This window comes from Protopterus annectens, chromosome 2.part1 (genome assembly GCF_019279795.1).
Source record: "Protopterus annectens isolate FY-2018-M chromosome 2.part1, PAN1.0, whole genome shotgun sequence".
Classification (NCBI taxonomy): Eukaryota; Metazoa; Chordata; order Ceratodontiformes; family Protopteridae; genus Protopterus; species Protopterus annectens.
Genome location: NC_056729.1, coordinates 1,494,700,607 through 1,494,719,439, shown reverse-complemented (window position 1 = coordinate 1,494,719,439; position 18,833 = coordinate 1,494,700,607). Strand labels below are relative to the sequence as shown.

At 40.8% G+C, this 18,833-nt stretch overlaps 1 protein-coding gene across 2 annotated transcripts in view; it reads right to left on the bottom strand.

The window, feature by feature from the left end:
- LOC122794507 (myo-inositol 2-dehydrogenase-like) overlaps window positions 1-18,833 on the bottom strand; it is a 624,687-nt gene that overhangs the window by 299,427 nt on the left and 306,427 nt on the right. For both annotated transcript variants that reach the window (XM_044062956.1, XM_044062955.1), the window contains one exon: window positions 18,445-18,575. In XM_044062956.1, the coding sequence (XP_043918891.1) occupies window positions 18,445-18,575 (131 nt within the window). The remainder of the gene's footprint in view (window positions 1-18,444; window positions 18,576-18,833) is intronic.

Here is an 18,833-nt window from a genome sequence, read left to right as displayed (position 1 = left end):
TCCCCTTTGGTAAAAATTCTGTACCCATGAACTACCACATAGGCAGCAATCTACTTAACACCAAATGCGTGATAAGTGACCTTGGGACCCAGGTGGAAAGTAGTCTCTCCTTTGATAGTCACATCACCACAGTAGTCAGGAAGTCCTTCTACGTGGCACACCTCATCATAAAAGGGTTCTCATCCAGGAAGAAAGAGGTCATCGTTACCCTCTACTCATCACTCAATTAGACCCATTATAGAGTACAATGCCCCTTTTGGAATGTACCTCACAAGACATCTGCAGCAGCTGGAAAGGCCACAGAAGTACCTCACAAAGAGGATTACTGGACTCAAACAAATGCCCTACACTGACCGCCTCAAGAAACTCCAGCTTTACTCCGTAGCATATCGCCTACTCAGAGGTGATCTCTGCCTAACAGATAAAGCTATGTCAAACCCAGAGCTGTAGGACATGCTACACCTAAAGAAATCCCAAACCCTCCGAGCTACACACTGTAGGGACCTAAACCTTGTCACCACAATAATCAGGACATGCTGGACGGATAGATTCCTATCCCAGAGACTTCCCATACTCTGGAACAGGCTACCCATATATGTCAAGCGAAGTTCTTCATTAGCACTCAAGAAAAATCTGGAAAAGTGGATGGGAAATAGGAAATACACCCCGGGGATCAGTTCTGTGTCTCTGCTTGTTAGTGGCACAGGAAAATAACTTTATTGGGTGGTGTAAACCAGGGAACCTTGTTGGCTAGGCTTGCGTAGGCCCTTGGGCCGATAGCCTAGTACCTACCTATGAACCTATGAACTCACTAAAAATGACTAACAAAAAGGTCTACCACCAGACATCTATCAGAATAAATATAAACACTTGTAAACTGAAACACTTTTAACAAAGATCAAATACTTCATCAGGTTTGTGTGTAAAAAACAAATCATAATATTAATGAACATGTGTATAAATCTACAAGTGAACACCTAAGTAGGCTGAACACCATAGATATAATTGCTAAGGTAGAATACAATGAAAAATGTTAAAAATAAAGCATTAAGGCCCTGGGGATCAAGAAAACACTTAGTTTGAATGAGTAAAAGTGCACTCATGAATATCAGAAAACAGCACCAATGTCAGTTATTTTCAATGTAAAATATCTACAATGTTTGACATTTATTTTTAACAGTAGCATGTAATGTCAGCATTAATCAGTCCCATATCAAATTTTTAGTAGTGTTTTAAACAGTGGAGCAGTATTCAGAGTTCTAGTATGCTTTTTACGGAGCAATAATAATTTAGCCCCGGTTTTCTGAAAGTTTCAGCTGCCACAGTAGCTCATATTTTTCTAAAAGATTAGGGATGTCTCCTTGCAGTTCCAAAAGGTCTACATGATCAATAATTTGAAATTTAAAGCCAGTATTGTCCTGTGTGAAGCTGCAAGTACCACACTAGTGCGTTATTCTTGCACTTGGCTACTTAGATATAGCAGCTACATCTCCTAGTCTATATGCCACAAATCTGTTCTTACAAACAAAAATAAAAATCCTCTCCCCTCACAACACCTGCAACTTAAAAATCCTTTTAGGAATAAAAATACATCAAGATGTGAGTAAGATTATTAATAATAATTTTGAAAAAATAAATGGAGTGTTACTTTTTGTTAAAAAATGGAATTCATTTTTTTATTTTCAAGGACAGGTTAGTACTTATTAAGATTATTATATTACCCAAGACTATATATATATATTGCATTCAGTAACTTTATTACCTGACCAAAACTTTTAAAAGAAAATGGAAAAAAAATGTTAGCTTCATTATTATGGTATTTAAAAAAGCTGAAAATTGTTTAAAGAAATCATATAAGATTATGGTGGTATGGTGGTATTAGCATCCCAGATGTAGAACTTTATTCCATTGCTACAAATTTTAACTACATTACATTCTGGATAGACTCAACTTATACTAGACAATGGAAAACCATTCAGGAGAAGATTTTACTAAATTCTTACATGTTTATCAAATATGATAAATTAGAAATATGCAACAATCCTTTCATCCGATTACTAACATTTACCTTAGAAGGAAATTACCATATTTATTCAATTCTAAGCCACTCTTTTTTTTTGCCATTTTAATGTTCCGAAAATCGATGCGGCTTATATTCCAAGGTGACCACGTTTTACCTGAAAAGATAGTTGCTAAATAAAATGCTTAAAATTCTATTAATTCTTTTAAGGAATTAACAAAATGACCTATCTATAAAAAACCAAAAATATTTATGACGTTTTTCTGACCACTGTCATACTAATGGAAAGCCTCGAACTTTATTTTGTATACGTATTTACGAATTTTTGTGTAGTATCCATGGTGGTACAGCAGTAGCGTTGTTACCTCAGCAAGAGGTTCTCCCGTTTGATTCTTGGCTTGCCTTGGGAGTGCCTTCTGTGTGGAGTCTGCATGTCCTCCCCTCGGTTGGGTAGCGTTCGAAAGACATGCGTGCGTAAATGGGCGTGCCTTCATTGAAGGTTGGGCATCCAGCTGGCACCTTGGCATTTCGTAAAAAATCTACTGCCAATCATTAGCGAACCGGAGTTCCACTGTGGCAACCCCTTACCAGGAAAAAGCCGAAAGACAAAACAATTTACGAATTTTTGTGTACGTACTCAGTCTTTCCCCAAACTTTGTTGTGTGTATATATTTACAAACTTTCTTTTGCGTATGTATTTTTATCACCTACACATCAAAGGTATCTCTATGGCATTAAGAAGAGTTCACTATGAAGCAAGTACGAAAAGGAAGGGAATTTTATATGCAGATGTAAACGGAAATACAGCAGCGGACAGAAACATTTGATATAGAGGAAACAAACATCCGTTGATGGCATAAACAATGTGATTTTGTTTTTGCTTATAAATGTTCAACAAAGTCTTTCACTGGACCAAAAATAGGAAGATATCACCAAACAGATGATACTGTTGATTTATAAAGGATGCTCGATCTAAAGCACTGCCAGTTAGAATCCAAATGTTGCAATGCAAGGCAAAAGAAGACATTCATAACTTTAGAATCGAGAATTTTAAAGCATCAAGAGGCGGGTGTGAAACATTTATGAGAAGGGAAGGATTTCATTGAGACGGAGAACTTCAATCTGCCAAAAACATCCTACGGATTTTGAGTATAAGCTCATGCAGTTTCAGTGACATCATCGGTCTTCGTACAAAACATGCGTATGAATTCAACAACACTGGAAACGTGGATGAAACCCCCCTGTACTTTGATATGCTGCGTAGTTATACAGCAACTTCAAAGGGTGGGAAAGAGGTGAAGATCATCAGTACAGGAAATGAAAAACAATGCATCACTGTAATGCCGTGTATTACAGCAGATGACCAGAAATTACCTCTGTAATTGACTCTCAACAGGAGACTAGCGCCCAAAACTGAAAAATTTCCCAAAGACGTAATCATGCGCATCCAAAAACAATTGTATGACCGCCGAAATTATGGAAGATTGGATTAATTCCATGTGGAATAGAAGACCATAAGCTCTTCAAAATCCTCGAAATATGCTTGTCATGGATGCATTTAAAGGACATTTGAAAGACTCTTTAAAAAATAAATTTAAACAACAAAATTGTGGCTTGGTGATAATCCCGGGCGTTATGACGAGCCAAGTTCAGCCGCTTGATGTTTGCCATTTAAGGACTAAGCAAGAAAAGAATACGAAAATTGGTTACGTTCGGAAAATCACACTTTAATCTCTTCTGGGGAAAATCAAGAAGATGAGTGCTACAAAAATTGCAGAATGGGTATCTATCACCTGGAAAAAAAGTTCCCAATGAAATAAATCATTCCTTTAAAAATGATGCATTACAAATGCAATGGAAGGCACAGAGACAACAGTGTGAGAAAATTACATTGACACCAGTTCCAAAGGCAGCTGTGACAGTGCGAGTTATGAATCATTTTCAGAATACGATAATGACAGCAATTAAAATTTTGTTTAAATTATGCATTTAAGATTTTTTAATAAATTATTTTTTTATTCCTTGTTACTTCTCATTTTTTTTGAAGTTTGTAAATAAATCTTATTTTTGATTTTTTCACAAAAACCTCTTAAGAAATTGGGGTGCGGCTAAGAATCGAATAAATATGGCAATTTCATTCTTTAGACTGCATATATGAAATCAATTCTTAAAACAGTTAAATATGTTTTTAAAATGCCATTAATATCACAATGAAAATTTTAGTGCTTTCCCACTGCACAAACTACATTTACAGAAACTCAGAATAATGTTAAAATTAATTTACTATAAAGGAATGGATTAGCGTTATAGTCTGATTGCTTTGAAAAAAGGAATAGTTAAATCGTCAGAATATTTAATGAAAGTTTATAAGATGGATGAATCCGTTAACCAGTTAATATTATCCATCAGTAAGAAATTAAATAAATATGTAGATAATATGAGTGAAGAAAAACAGAACACTATTTCCAGTTACATAAATATATAAATGCTATCATTGAAGGTAAACTGACTTATGAAGGAAGCTTGTCCAAGTTACGCAAGTTAATTATAAACAATCATTTTGATGCAAAATTCTGGAACTTTTTAGACAGAAGTGGACTGAGTGACTCAGCAGATGGTATGAATAAAACGTTGTTGCTTAAATCAGTCAGTCAAACTTCAAGTTTATACTCAATATTCTGTGGAAATATATACACAGAATATTTTTCACTCCCTATAAAATCTCTAAGTTTGGTAAAACTTCTTTAGTCTGTTGGAGATGTAGCAAAGATGTAAAAGCTAACTGGACATGCATGTTTATGGAATGTGAAATTTTAAATTAAAGTATTAGCTTGGTTTCAGAACTATCTACAAGGAAGACAACAAGCAGTTTGGTGGGACAACTTATCCACACTGCTACCAGTCACCACAGGAGTCCCACAAGGTTCCATTTTAGGTTCCTCCCTATTCTCCATTTTCACCAATAACCTCCACAGCATCTGTCAAGATGCAACAGTTATACAATTTGCTGATGACTCAATACTTGTCTGTTCAGCCAAAGATCCTCAGAAACTCCCCTCTATAACCCAAAAAGCCTTCCATACCACCAAAATCTTTAACAAAAACCTAATACTAAACCCCCCTCCAAAAAAAACTGTTGCTATTTATATCTAACAAATCTACCACAATACCCAGCCCATTTAATACTGTATCCAAGAATGGGACTATCATCTTCCCTGACACTCGCACTAAACTGTTAGGAGTGACCATTGATGATAACCTCAAATTTGATGATCAGCATATAAATCAAACCATGAAAAATATCCAGAAAAAATGGGCAGTCTGTATAAATATATTTCTAACACAACCTTCTAGGATAACTATTGCTCAAATTCACCTCCTTTCCAAACTATTTTATGCCTCACCCATTCTCACCAACTTATTCCAAACCAAAACTGCCAAACTCAACACCTGCTACAATCAAATTGCAAAATTTGCTACCGGTGCCCCCTACCAAGCCCACCACTGCCATTCCCTAAAACAACTTGGCTGGCTTGAATTCCCTAATCTCCTAAACTATCATCAACTTTCCTTTGCCCACAATCTCCTATTACTCCCAGACAAAACTCCGGCTCTTGTCAATCTACTAGAACTACAAGCTAAAACTAGACAAATTCACTGTAGCAACAAAAAAATTAATCAAGGTCACCAAGACCAACAACACATCAGGGGACTCCCTCTTCTCTAAACACATAAGTAAAATTTGGAACACCTTGTCTACTGCTATTACCTCAGCAGGCTCAAAGGTTACATTTAAAAGAACACCTAAAGCACACATGGATATGCACAGGATTCCCACCTGGCTGACCCCCCCCTCCACACTCCCCTTACTCTTGCCCTCTGATTTCAGCTTCATCACCAAAGGAGTGCAACTTCTCTAGCGTCCTTCCAGTTCCACCTCTAATTCTAACCCTTTAGTCAATATCCATATATCACTGCTAGGACACACAAACTTTTCTCTCTACACCTCTACTCTTAATTTACACTTAAGCTACTTATACCTCCTGCTTTTCTTACTTAACCATTTATCCAGTTTCTCATATCTGTCTCTTCCCCTGCTACTATACTCCCTACTATTGTCTAATCTTTGCTTTCTTTGTTGTTATACTCCCTACTGTAGCTAACTTGCTCACAACTCAACTGTATAAAGCAAAAAAATGCAACCCCTACTAACAATGTTCACCATTTTGTAATGCCTCAACCTAAAACTGTAAAAGATGTGTTCAGTCTACGTAAATATGTTAAATCTTAAGCTTCAATGCTATGTTACTAGTCAGTGTTAAGTTTGGTACCATCTATGTAAATCTGCATTAAGCTTGAATGCTATGTTATTAGTTAATGTTAAGTTTAGTACTATGTAAATTTGAATGCTTCTGTATACACCTTATAGTTTGCTTAAAATTTAACTGTGGAGCTGGTCACCCTGGGCCTCCACTGAAAATGGACATGCATCCAGTCAGACTTTCCCGGTCAACAAATGTAAAATAAATAAATACATAAAAATGTATAATGGGAAGAGAAAAGTTAGGTCTGATCATTTTTCTTTAACTAGATCATAATACTAATGAATCTTCCCCTTCCTTTATCTGTAAAAGCCAAACAACAAAAATGTCCTGGAATCTCCTGGCAGCAGCTAGAAAAGTTATTAACAAAAAATTGGAAATGGAGTTCTGCTCGTACGTTCAAATAATTTTTACATTTAACAGCAATACTATGTAAAACTGAAAAATAAGTGATCAGAATAAAATCTGTATACTAAGACTTTTAGTGTTTGGGAAAGCCTTGAAATGTTGCTATTGAAATACCAAGACTCTTAATTTGTTATTTGTATAAGATTACCCTAATGATTCAATGTATTCCTAACACTGCATAACAACATGTGATGCTGGATTTCTTCCTTTCTGTGTGTATATTTTAAATATGTTAAATTAACAACAAAAAAAAAAGAAAAGAGAAAGAAGACAAACAGATTAGCAGACTGGGCGTCCATGACCACTTTAAGCATAAAAAATGATTATTCACTAGGACATGTTTTTTGAGAACTAATGAGGTAGGACTGAATCACCAGAAGTGCTTGTATCTCTGATACACTCCTAGCAGAAATCAGAGCTATGAGCAAAACAGTCTTCCAGGTTAAGAACATCAATGCAGCCTGATGAGCTGGTTCAACTGGAGAGAGAGTAAGCTTTTCAAGCAGAAACTTAAGATCCCAAGGAGTAGACACTTGTTTCCTAGGTGGATGCATACCAAACATCTATTTCAAAAACTATTTAACTTGAGAATGGTTAGAAAGGGAGATTCTAAGGGCAGATGAGCAGAAATAGCAGCAAATTAACCTTGCTGGAAGAATTAAGAAAAGGTCAAAGGACAATAAACCACAAAAATAATCCAGAACCAGAAGCACTTGGGCCTGAAAAGGGTTCTGGGACTGACACCAACTAGAAACTATCTTCTACTTGCCCATATATGATTTTCTAGTAGACGTTTTTGACCTCCTTTAGTATCTGTTGCATGTCCTCCGAAAAAGGGTGCCTAAAGGGTATAAAAATTTTGTCATCCAGGTACTAAACTGAAAAGTTTTCAGGTGGGGGTGTATCAAATAAAATCAGTCTTGTGTGAGCAAATCAAGTCTATGGAGAAGCCTGTGGTAATTGCCCTTGTCTAGATTGTAAAGAAAGGAGCACCACTATTGCCTGGGTCAAAAGGGAGTCATCATCAACACCATTTTTCCCCAGTTTCCACAGGAGGTCAGTGTGTTGTGTCAAGTAGAAGATACATATTTTCTAGTTGGTGTCAGTCCAAGAGCCAGAACCCTTTTCAGGCCCAATTGCTTCTAGTTCTGGATTATTTTGTGGTTTATTGTCCTCTGACCTTTTCTTAACATACAAAGCTATGTGAAACCCAGAGCTGTTGGACATGCGCCACTTAAAGAAATCCCACTCCCTTCGAGCTACACGCTCTAGGGACCTAAACCTTGTCACCACAATAAATAGAACATGCTGGAGGGCTAGATTCCTGTCCCAGAGATTTCCCATACTCTGGAACAAACTACCTATCTATATCAAACAAAGCTCCTCATTAGAACTCTTCAAGAAAAATCTTGATGATTGGATGGGAGATAAGAAATTCACCCCGGGGATCACTTCTGTGGCTCTGCTCGACAGGGGCGCAGGAAAATAATTTTCTTGGGTGGCGAAAGTCAGGGTACCCTTTGGCTAGGTTATATAGGTCCTAGGGCCAAGAGCCTAGTACCTACCTATGAACTGTCACCACCTCTCTGTTCAATGACACTCTTCTATCTTCGACACTCATGCCTTACTGCTGCAGGTCTTCTCTCTCACAATCTATCCACCTTTTTCTTGGACACCCTCATTTCCTCTTTCCTTCTTCACGAGACCATCTTCTACTTTTCTGCACTCTTTGGCCTTTTCTGCAACTGGAGTTACTTTGGGCTTCTGTTCACATGTCCTCAATTTCATCTGTCCTACAGTGTACATCCTACCAACCATCTCGGGCAATTCATTTCCATCTCCTCTAACTTTCTCAACTGTTCTGCCTTTACTGCCCAAGTTTCTGTACCATACAGTAGTACTGGTCACACCACTTTTCTGTACATCTTACTTTTCAGCTTCTTTGGCATTCTGCTGTTGTACACTACCCCTGACACACTGTGCTAGCTGGCCACAACACCTTTGATTCTAACTTTGACCTCCTCACTCAGACTTCCCTTCTCAACCACCCCTCCCAGATACTTGAAACTGTTTACCTGTTCCAGTATTTTCCCTTCTATCTCAATTCTCAGCTTATTCTAATTTCCACCATTTGCTGCCATTGAAATTGTCTTATTGTACTCAGTTTCATCTCAAGTGCCCTCAGTTTTGCATTCCATTCCCCTATCCTTTGCTGAAGTTCTTGCTCAGAGTGTGCTTGTAATGCAACATTATCTGCATACATCAACTTTGTTGATATGTCCTCTCCAACCTGTTTTCTAATGTAGTCCATCACCGGTATAAACATCAATAGGCTCAGAGCTGAATCCTGATGCACCCAAACTCCCACTAGGAAACTCTGTGACACCAGACACTGTTTGTATGCGAGTCACTGGATCCTTGTACACAGCCTGCAATAATTCTTCCAATGTGTTTGTGACTTCAACCACTGCAGTACTGCCCAAATAAGCTTTCTTGGGACCTTATCATATGCTTTCTCCAAGCCTAGGAATGCCCAGTTGGACTCTTTCCTCATCTCTAGTTTTTATGTCTCACTGCAAACATCAGGTCAGTAATACGGCATCCTGATCGGAATCCAAACTGTTCATTTACCATCCTACTTTCTTCTACTCTGTGTATTCATATGTCACTCTTTCCAGAACTTTCATACAGTGCGTCAGGAGTTGGGATACCTCTATATTGCCCACAGTTGTGAATGTCCCCTTTGTTCTTAAACACTGGCATTTGTATTCTTATTCTACATAGCCATTTCTCCCCTGACTCACCCAACATTTTCATCATACTTGCTGTGACCTCATCTGAACCTGCTGTTTTCCCTGATTTCATTGTCTTTAGTGGTGTTCTTAGTTCTTCTATGGTGGGCTCCTCCTCTTCTTTCATCATAGGCTGTGCATGGGGTAGTACAGCTTCTGTGGGGTTTTCTTCATTCAGAAGCTGCTAGAAGTATTCCTTCCATCTGCCTTCGATGTCCTGTAGACTGCTGAGAAGGTTGTTACTGGCATCCATTATGAAGGCTGTTTGATTATCTTTTTTATTTTTCTGTCTTTGCCTCGTAAAGTACAGTTTTGTACCTACCATAAATGTAGATGTTCAAGTGCTAATACAGCTGCAGTAATCACAGATGGGTTCTTTGCCATCAGGCGGGTCCTCGGACGGCCGAATTCCAAAGTCTAGGTCCGGTGTCGGTTGTCGTCGCTTTCTTTCCTGACGTCAGTGCGGCAGGGGTATAGAAGACACAGCCGACGCCATATTCTTCAGTCTTTCTTGCCCCAGATGTCAGGTGCCCCCAGAAGGAAGGCAATACATAAATTATATATATATATATATATATATATATATATATATATATATATATATTCAAACAATGCAATGTAATCAAAAAACAGTAGTTGCAAGCAAATACACCATAGAAGGATAACCCAAATTAGGTTGTATGAGGAGGTGTTGGCCACAAGTCCTTTACCAAGAGGGGAAGGAGGGAGGGAAACCTGTACTGCAGCTGTATTAGCACTCGAACATCTACATTTATGGTAGGTACAAAACTGTACTATGTTCATCGTGCATACAGCTGCAGTAATCACAGATGGGTAGAATCCCAAAGCTACGCACAGGGTAGTAGGCACTAGGTGGAACTGGGATGAGCCAGAATGCCCTGCAACACAGCAGTGGCAAAGCTTGCTCTAGTTTTGGAATATAAAGGCAGGTGGTAGTGTTTTGTGAAGGTATGCACAGAACTCCAAGTGGCTGCCTCCAAAATATCTTTGGTAGGAACTCCTCTGAGGAAGGCTGTAGTGGTAGCTGTGGCCCTGGTGGAGTGGGATCTGATGCCTGTAGGGACAGGTTTTCCATGATAGAAGTAACAAAACCGTATGCAGTGGCCTATCCATTTTGAAATTGTCTGTTTGGTAACTGGCTTCCCTTGAGCTCCTACAGCAAAGGACACAAAAAGTTGTTCTGATTTCCTGAAAGGCTTTGTTCTGTCCAAATAATAACGTAGCTGTCTATGGATGTCTAAGGAGTGTAGCAGCCTTTCCCCTTTGTTTTGAGGATTGGGGTAAAAGGTAGGTAAGTGTATAGCTTGATTTAAAGCTACCCTGGATACCACTTTAGGCATAAATGATGGGTTGGTTCGAAGGGAAACCCTGTCCTGATGGAAGATGAGAAAGGGCTGCACAGCCATGAGGGCTTGTAGTTCCGAAACCCTACGAGCTGAGGTAATGGCCAGAAGGAAAGTTGTTTTCCAGGACAAATATTGCAAATCTGTTGAGGCAGCTGGTTCAAAGGGAGGCAATGTTAATTTTTCTAAAATGTAATTAAGATCCCAGGCTGGCACTGGTTGTTTCCTTGGTGGTCTTATATTCTTAGCCCCTCTGAGGAACTGTCTTAAGAGTGGGTGAGAGAATAAGGGTGGATCTGTGTTGAATTCTGCAGAAATGGCTGAGGCATGGATTTTTATGGAGGAAAATGAAAGTCCACTGTTCAGCAGCTCAGCTAGATACTGTAGTACCTGAGGCAAATTCAGTTTTCTAGGGTCCTGGCCTTTTTTCTCATTCCAAGAGCAAAACCGTTTCCACTTTGCGGAGTAAGCCTTTCTAGTAGATGGCCTTCTGGCCTCCAAAATGACATCCTGCACCTCTTTGGGGAGTAGGGTCTGTTGTGGTGTTAAGGAATTTTCCATGCAGCGAGACTGAGTGTTTTCAGCTGGCTGTGAAGAGTTTTGTAGCTGTGCTGAGTCAGCAGAAGAGGCATTAGAGGTAGGGGCCAGGGAGGAGTATGTGTTAGGCTCCTCAGGAGTGGGTACCAGTGTTGTCTTGGCCAGTCTGGAGCAATCAGTATCATCTTCGGTCTGTTTGCTCTTGCTTTCAAGAGCACATTGGGTAGAAGAGGCAGAGGTGGGAAAGCGTACACTGTCCAAGCTGTCCAACTGAATGAAAGGGCGTCCACTCTCCAGGCCTTTGGATGAAAGGTCCTTGAACAAAACTTTTCCAATTGATGATTCCTGTGGGAGGCGAAGAGATCTATGTCTGGCCTCCCCCATGCTTGGATTATTTTTGTAAACACTTGAGGATGCAACTTCCATTCGTGTGGATCTGTCATATTTCTGCTTAGATTGTCTGCCAGCATGTTTTCCAAACCTGGCAAGTACTGTGCTTGAAGTTCGATTTGCCATTCCAGAGCCAAGTTCCAAAGTGTCATGGCTAGTCTGCACAGGGGGTATGAATGTGTTCCTCCTTGTTTGTTTATGTACCACATTACTGTGGTGTTGTCTGTTCTTATCAATAATTGTCCTGGATGCAGGAGGTGCTTGAAAGCTGTAATTGCATTTATCACTGCTAGCATTTCTTTTTGATTGATGTGAAGGTGCTTTTCCTTTTGGGACCATTTGCCCTGGATGCACCTGTCTGTCATGTGCGCCCCCCAGGCGTAATCTGAGACATCTGTTGTGATGACTTGATTTGCTTGAGGCTTGCAGAATGGGAGACCTGGGTTTGTTTGACATGCTTGGGCCCACCATAGAAATTCCTTTTGCAAACATGGAATTATTGGTATTATTGTTTCCAAACTGTGGCTGTGTTGAGACCATAGGTTTTTTAGGTACCATTGAAGTTTCCTCATATGCAACTTTGCACATGGGATTAAAAGAATGCAAGATGCCATGAAGCCCAGAGCCTGCAGGATTTTCCTTGCAGTAAGCCTGGTACAATTTGCTAGTATTTTGAAGTACTGAGTTAGTTGCCCCTGTTTTTCTGGCGTGAGATAGGCCATCTGGGTGTTTGTGTCCAAGTTGGCACCCAGGAAAGTTATTTTCTGAGATGGTGTTAGCCTGGATTTCTCTTTGTTGATTGTGTATCCCAGAGAATTCAGTAACCGTGTTGCATAAGCCAGATGATCCAGAAGTATGTGCTTGCTGTCCGCTTGGATCAGGCAGTCGTCCAAATAAGAGTAAATTTGTATCTCTTGAAGTCTGCAGTAGGCAATTACTGATGCCAGGCATTTCGTGAATACTCTGGGCGCAGTAGATAAGCCAAAGGGCAATGCAGAGAATTGATAGTGGATTGAACCTGCAAGAAATCTGAGGTATCTTCTGCAGCTTTGTCTGATTGGGACATGCAGGTATGCCTCCTTGAGATCCAATGTTACCAGCCAAAACTCCTTGCCCAGCATGGAAAGAAGCTGCTGTAATGTGAGCATTTTGAATTTTGGTACGAGTAAGAATGTGTTTAGGATGGATAAGTCCAAAATGGGTCTCCAGTCGGTTCCTTTCCTTGGTACCAGAAATAGCCTGGAATAAAAACCTTGACCTTGTTTGTGAGTAGGTACCTCTTGAATAGCTTTCATGTCTATGAGCTTTGAAATTTGTAGTTGTGCCTCTGCCCTTTGATTGTGTGGCAGGTTTGGCATGCCTCTCATTTTTGGAAGAGTGTGAAAATGAAATCTGTAGCCTCTGTCTGTAACTTCCAGGATCCATTTGTCTGTTGTGACAATATGCCAATTTCTTGTAAATAATGCCAGCTTTCCTCCTAAGAGTGCTGCCAGCTGAGACTTGCTTGGCATGGAAAGGAGGAAGTCATTGGGTTTGTTTCCTATATTGTTGTGCACTGTCTTCGCCACCTCTTGGTGCTGGTGTTTGCCATTGCCTGCCTCTATATGATCCTTGTGATTGTCCTCTGCCCCTTGTGCGCCTGTATCTACCTCTTTGGGGCTTGTCCATGGCTGGAAAGGACCAGTTTTTAGAAGGCCAATTTCTGCTAAAACGTGGTGGTTGAACCTGTAGAAAAGCTTTGACAGATTGCATAGATTTGGCTTTTTCTTCCATTTTCCGTAGTATCTCCTCAGCATTAGTACCAAATAGCACATCCTTTTGTAAAGGAGCATCTAGTAGTTTAGCTTTCACATGATCAGGCAAGATTTGTTCCCTAAGCCATGCATGTCTACGAATGACTGATCCTGTAACAGCAGCTCTACTTGAGGCCTCTAGGGCATCATAGCCACATTGTAAAGTGTGTTTACCCACTTGTTCTGCACTATGCATCATATTCTGCAACTCCTTCAAATCTGGTTGCTCAGGTTGAGACATTTTATTTCTTAATTGTGATAACAGAAACTGCTGATATTTAAGCATATGAAACTGACAATTTAAGGCCCTCATGGCTAGGGTGGCCGAGGTATATACCTTTTTTCCCCACCTTTCTAAGGATCTTGACTCTCTTTCGGAAGGTAGTGGAGTCTTAGCAGTAGAGGCCTTCATTCCCTTGGGGCCTTGAGAAATGGATTCAGGGTCAGCATTATGGCTTTTGTAAAGACATTGGTGAGAGTTAGGAACTCTGTAGTACCTATTCAGGCTTGACTGGGGCAGGAGGCAGGGAATCCGGATTAAGGCAAGCCTCCGAATAAACATAATCAAGTATGTCCAAGACAGGAGGTAACGCCAGAGGTCTGTGCTGAGGTAACAAAAGAAATTCCCTAAGTCTTTTCTTGGAATCAGAAAAGTCTTGGCCTTCCCAATGGAAGTGTTCCCTCAAGGTGTGCAAGGTTTTCCCCAAAAGAAAAATCCTCAGGAGGGGATACAGACGGAATGGACTGCTCTGCATCAGAATCTTCAAAAGGGGAGTAAGAGTGTTCTTCTACATCAGAGTGATCTGAAAAAATGGAGCCCTGATCAGAAGAGGGAGAATCTTCCTCCACTCTGGGTCTCTTGTCTGGAGGGGGTTGGGAACCCCTGACAAGAGTAATTAAATCCTCAGCCATTTTAAGCATCTGCTTTTTAGGCATGGGGCCTGGAGATGGGCCCTGTGCAAAAGGCCTCTTGGGATGCCTGGCTGATTTGGACTTAGTAAAGGCCTTAATGGAAAAGAAAGATGAAGGTCTAAAGACACCATGGGTGGAAGTGGACCTGTCCACATTAGGAGGCTCAACGCTCACAGTGGCTTCGGTGGTTGTAGTCTGGGTATGGGCCGAGGTACCTGCGGTCTCGGTTACAGAAGACACCGCCAAAGAAGTGACGTTGGTAGTCAGGGACTGCATAGGCATCGTGCTGAGAACCGGACCACGTGTAGCCAGTTTTGGCGTGGTGTCGGTGGGGACCACGGACCTCGCGTGACGGCCCTTGTCCTTGCGTTTTTTGGACAAAACGGTAGTCGGAGTCTCCAACGACATTTTATAATCAAAGGCTTTACCAAAAAAGTGTTGGGCGAACTCCGCCCAACGCTTAATAGTGCGTTTATTGAAAGTAGCGCAAAAGTGACAGCCCGAGATGTTGTGGTCTGGGCCTAAACAAGGTATGCAGAGGGAATGGAAATCCTTATGCGGTATTTGCTTCCCACAAGAAATACAATTGTTAACTTTTTCTGACATCGGTCTGAGGCAAGAAAAGTTTCCCCATCGGGGTACTTAGCTTTAATGAAGACTTCGGTTTCCAATTTTTCGTAAATTCAGGAGCTGACCGACCGGCACTTGCGAACTGCTTCTGCTTCGGGCACCGTGCGGCAAAAAAGACTGAAGAATATGGCGTCGGCTGTGTCTTATATACCCCTGCCGCACTGACGTCAGGAAAGAAAGCGACAACCGACGCCGGACCTAGACTTTGGAATTCGGCCGACCGAGGACCTGCCTGATGGCAGAGAACCCATCTGTGATTACTGCAGCTGTATGCACGATGAACATCCTGACAGTTTCTTTGTGCCATCTACGGAGTCATTTTCCAGAAGAAGGAAGAGTGACTCTTATGTCTTGTTCTTTGCTACTGCAACTCCCCTCTTAGCCATTTTGTTAGCCAATCAGTATTCCTTCCCAGCTTGGTCCATCTTTTCTACCTCCCATTTTTCATATACTCCTATCTTTTGATGACTTCCTGGTCTTCTGCATTCCACCACCAGCTTTCCCTACGTACATTATTTCCACACCAAGCTCAGCCACACATCTGTTGTGCATTCAGGTCACCCATTAACAATACCAATTCATGCTGTCCTGCTTTATCTAGCAAGTCCTGCAACTGCTGTATGAATTGCATTATGTTTCTCACAATCACAACCCTGTTGTGAGGAACAGGCTAAGATTACAAATACTGCCCTATCATTACAGTTGAGTCCGTTTGCCATAAAGTATTTCACTAATTCTGATGACATCCATCGCAGTCTTCTGATGTCGCTCCCTCACTACATTCCCTACATCATTTCTACTTTGTCCTACTCCTGTGTAGGAGATGCTGGATCCCAAGCCAAGGGTGTTTTTGTTGCACTGCCCTTCCATTTTGCTTCCTGGATACATTGGACATCTAGCCTCCTCCTTACTATCATGTCTCCACTTCCAAGCTGTTTTCCGTCATGAAAGCTACAGTGAGTTCAGCAATTCTTTTTTGCTTTTTGCTAAATAGACATAAGCCCAGGTAACTCAAGTTGGGCAATTGGACATTGTCCACCCAGTAGCATACTGATCTAAGGTTGCCGGGCTTTATGGTAGGCACACATGGGCCAATAGGGGAACACCACCCTTCCACCATTACTATTCATCCCTGGCGTAGGTCGGAGCATGCCAGGTCCTCAACCCACTTATCACCAGCAAATACCCATGCCCATTTGGTGACATTAGTCAACACAACCAAATCACAGAGAGATAATATTTTCAGCACCATGGAGTGACTAACCCTGCCATGATGTACAGTCTGTGATCCAAGTTTGCCTATCTTGAGGACAGATACCTGTGCACCACAGTAGATGCCCAAAGCAATTTGTCTATACAACTCTTCCCCATATAGGCCACCATCTAGAGTCTGTGCTGCCACCCAAACCTTGGGTAGTCTGAGATGGAAACACCCAGCATGTTTTTAGAGGCACCCCACAGATACACAGGGAGAAAATGCAAACTCCATACAGGCTTTGTTTGGAGGATCAGGATCGAATCTTGTACCTTGTGCATGAGAAGCAAAGACCTTATGCCATTTATGTGTAGCCCAAAAGGGAGCCACTACCACAATTTTAGAAGACGTCATCTGTATCTTTAAAAGAACCATGGAGGTCAGTGGAAAGGGCAGAAAAGTATAAAGGCACATTCTTGTCTGTAAGCAGTCCTGAAGCACAACTTCTTTAGATGTCTGTTCTGATAGCAGGCAAACAGATCTACTTGGGGTGTTCCCCACATTTGGATCAATTATTGGAAAACCCAAGATGAAGATTCCATTCATGGGCAGTTCTGTCCTACTTCTGCTTAGCTTGTCTGCAATCAAATGTTGCTCTGATGGAATGTATAAAGCCTGAAGATGCTAAGCTGGGTCACTGTCTCCCAGACTACTGCAGCATATCTACAAATAGGATCTTCACTGTGGCAGTCTGTTTAAATCTGCAAAGGTCCGGGGGACCAGAATAATATATGGCTTTCAAAGCATTGGTCTCTGCCAAAATCCTTCTGACATTTATGTACTTCTGTCTATTGACAGGAGACCACACTCCATGCCAAGTCACCTGTAGTGAAAAACTGTCAGAAATACAGTTCCATCAAACATACTAGTCCCAAATGCAAGTTCCCTATCATGGGTAAGAGAAGAACCTTCTCCTGCTCCTTCTCCTGAGACCAACAAAAGCAGCTTTCCCTTGCCCACCAACAGCATCCCTACAACAAGAGAAAGTGGCTACCCCCCAGTCTTTGGTGTCGGCATGTGCTACACCAAAAGGACTGATGGAAATAGAATAGCAGTCTGAGGAACAACAAGCAGCCACAGCAGGGTCACCCACCAGCGGCTGAGACAAAAAAAGGAGGTGGACTGACACCCAAAGTCTCCTTGACAACTTTTTTCTTCTTGTAGACAGGGGAACGTAAAACCCTGAAGATAGAAGTCTGCTCCATTTGTAAGCTGAGAAAGAGACTTTGAAAGCAGATACTGTATCCTGAAAAGTCTGTAACAGGTAAAGTACAGAATTTATCTGAGCTAAGTAAAACACTGACAGTCCCCCACAAACACAGTATCCAGTGTAAAAATCAAAATCAATCAAGTTTCGATTAAAATTCCAGTCAAAACTGAGCTTTTACACACAAAAAAAAGTTAAAACATGCCAAACTCCCTTAGAAATAAAATGACAAGTCTCTATATCAATAGGTTTTCTAGCTAAATAAAAGCATTCAGAAAAATACAACTTTCTTCATAAAATTGTTTTTTAGTGGAAGGTTTTCCCAAACAGGGAACTTATTTGCCCAGCTTTGAAGGATTGCTAGCCAAGTGACAGTTCAACAGGATCTGCCAAAGGAGTAGTTTTCCAAGGGAGCTCTGAAGAAACTTGTTGTCTTTATGGACCTCTTCTCAAGCTCCAAAGAGTGCATAGAAGGTGCCCAAAAGCTCTGAAAGCTGTCCAGTCATGTGGGATAGGACCAAATAGCCTAAGTTACTGTAACAGTGATCTATATGCTGAACATGTGGAGAGTATGAGGCAAGTGATATGACAAAAAGGGGGAGGGTTCTAGCAGCCTGGGAAATTTCTATCTGCTCAGTGCTCTTAAAGCCTGTGGAATCAGTATTCCAAGTTGCTGACTGCTTACTTCTTACCAGACGAGTTGGTCATTACAGATTTTTATTTAGGCATAATACTCAGTCAACTACAATTACAAAACTCATGCAAAACAGAAGACTGCATTTAAGTTCAATGCATAATATTAATAAAAGCTTACCAGATTTTTTCACTTGATCCAGAGACACAGCAGGGTAACTTCTACTAACAGTTGAGATCTGATGAATCTTCCCCAGAGACTGGTTGTCACGGACCTTTTTATACAAGAACTGAAGGGCTGGATCAAAACGTCTATGACAATTAAGAAATTCTAGCATTACTACAGGTAGATATCATTGTAAACCTCATCCAACATAACAAAACTTAGATTAAAGATAACCAATCACCTTAACAACAAGCCAAGACAAATACTGCAGTTGTCTGTTACAGTATTATTTATCCATTCTCTTTTGTCTGTTCACAATTTTTTTTCTCAACACTTACTAAATATAGCCATTATAAAACTTAATTATTCTCAAGTTTCCCAAAAAGACTTTGCAAGGGGAGGGG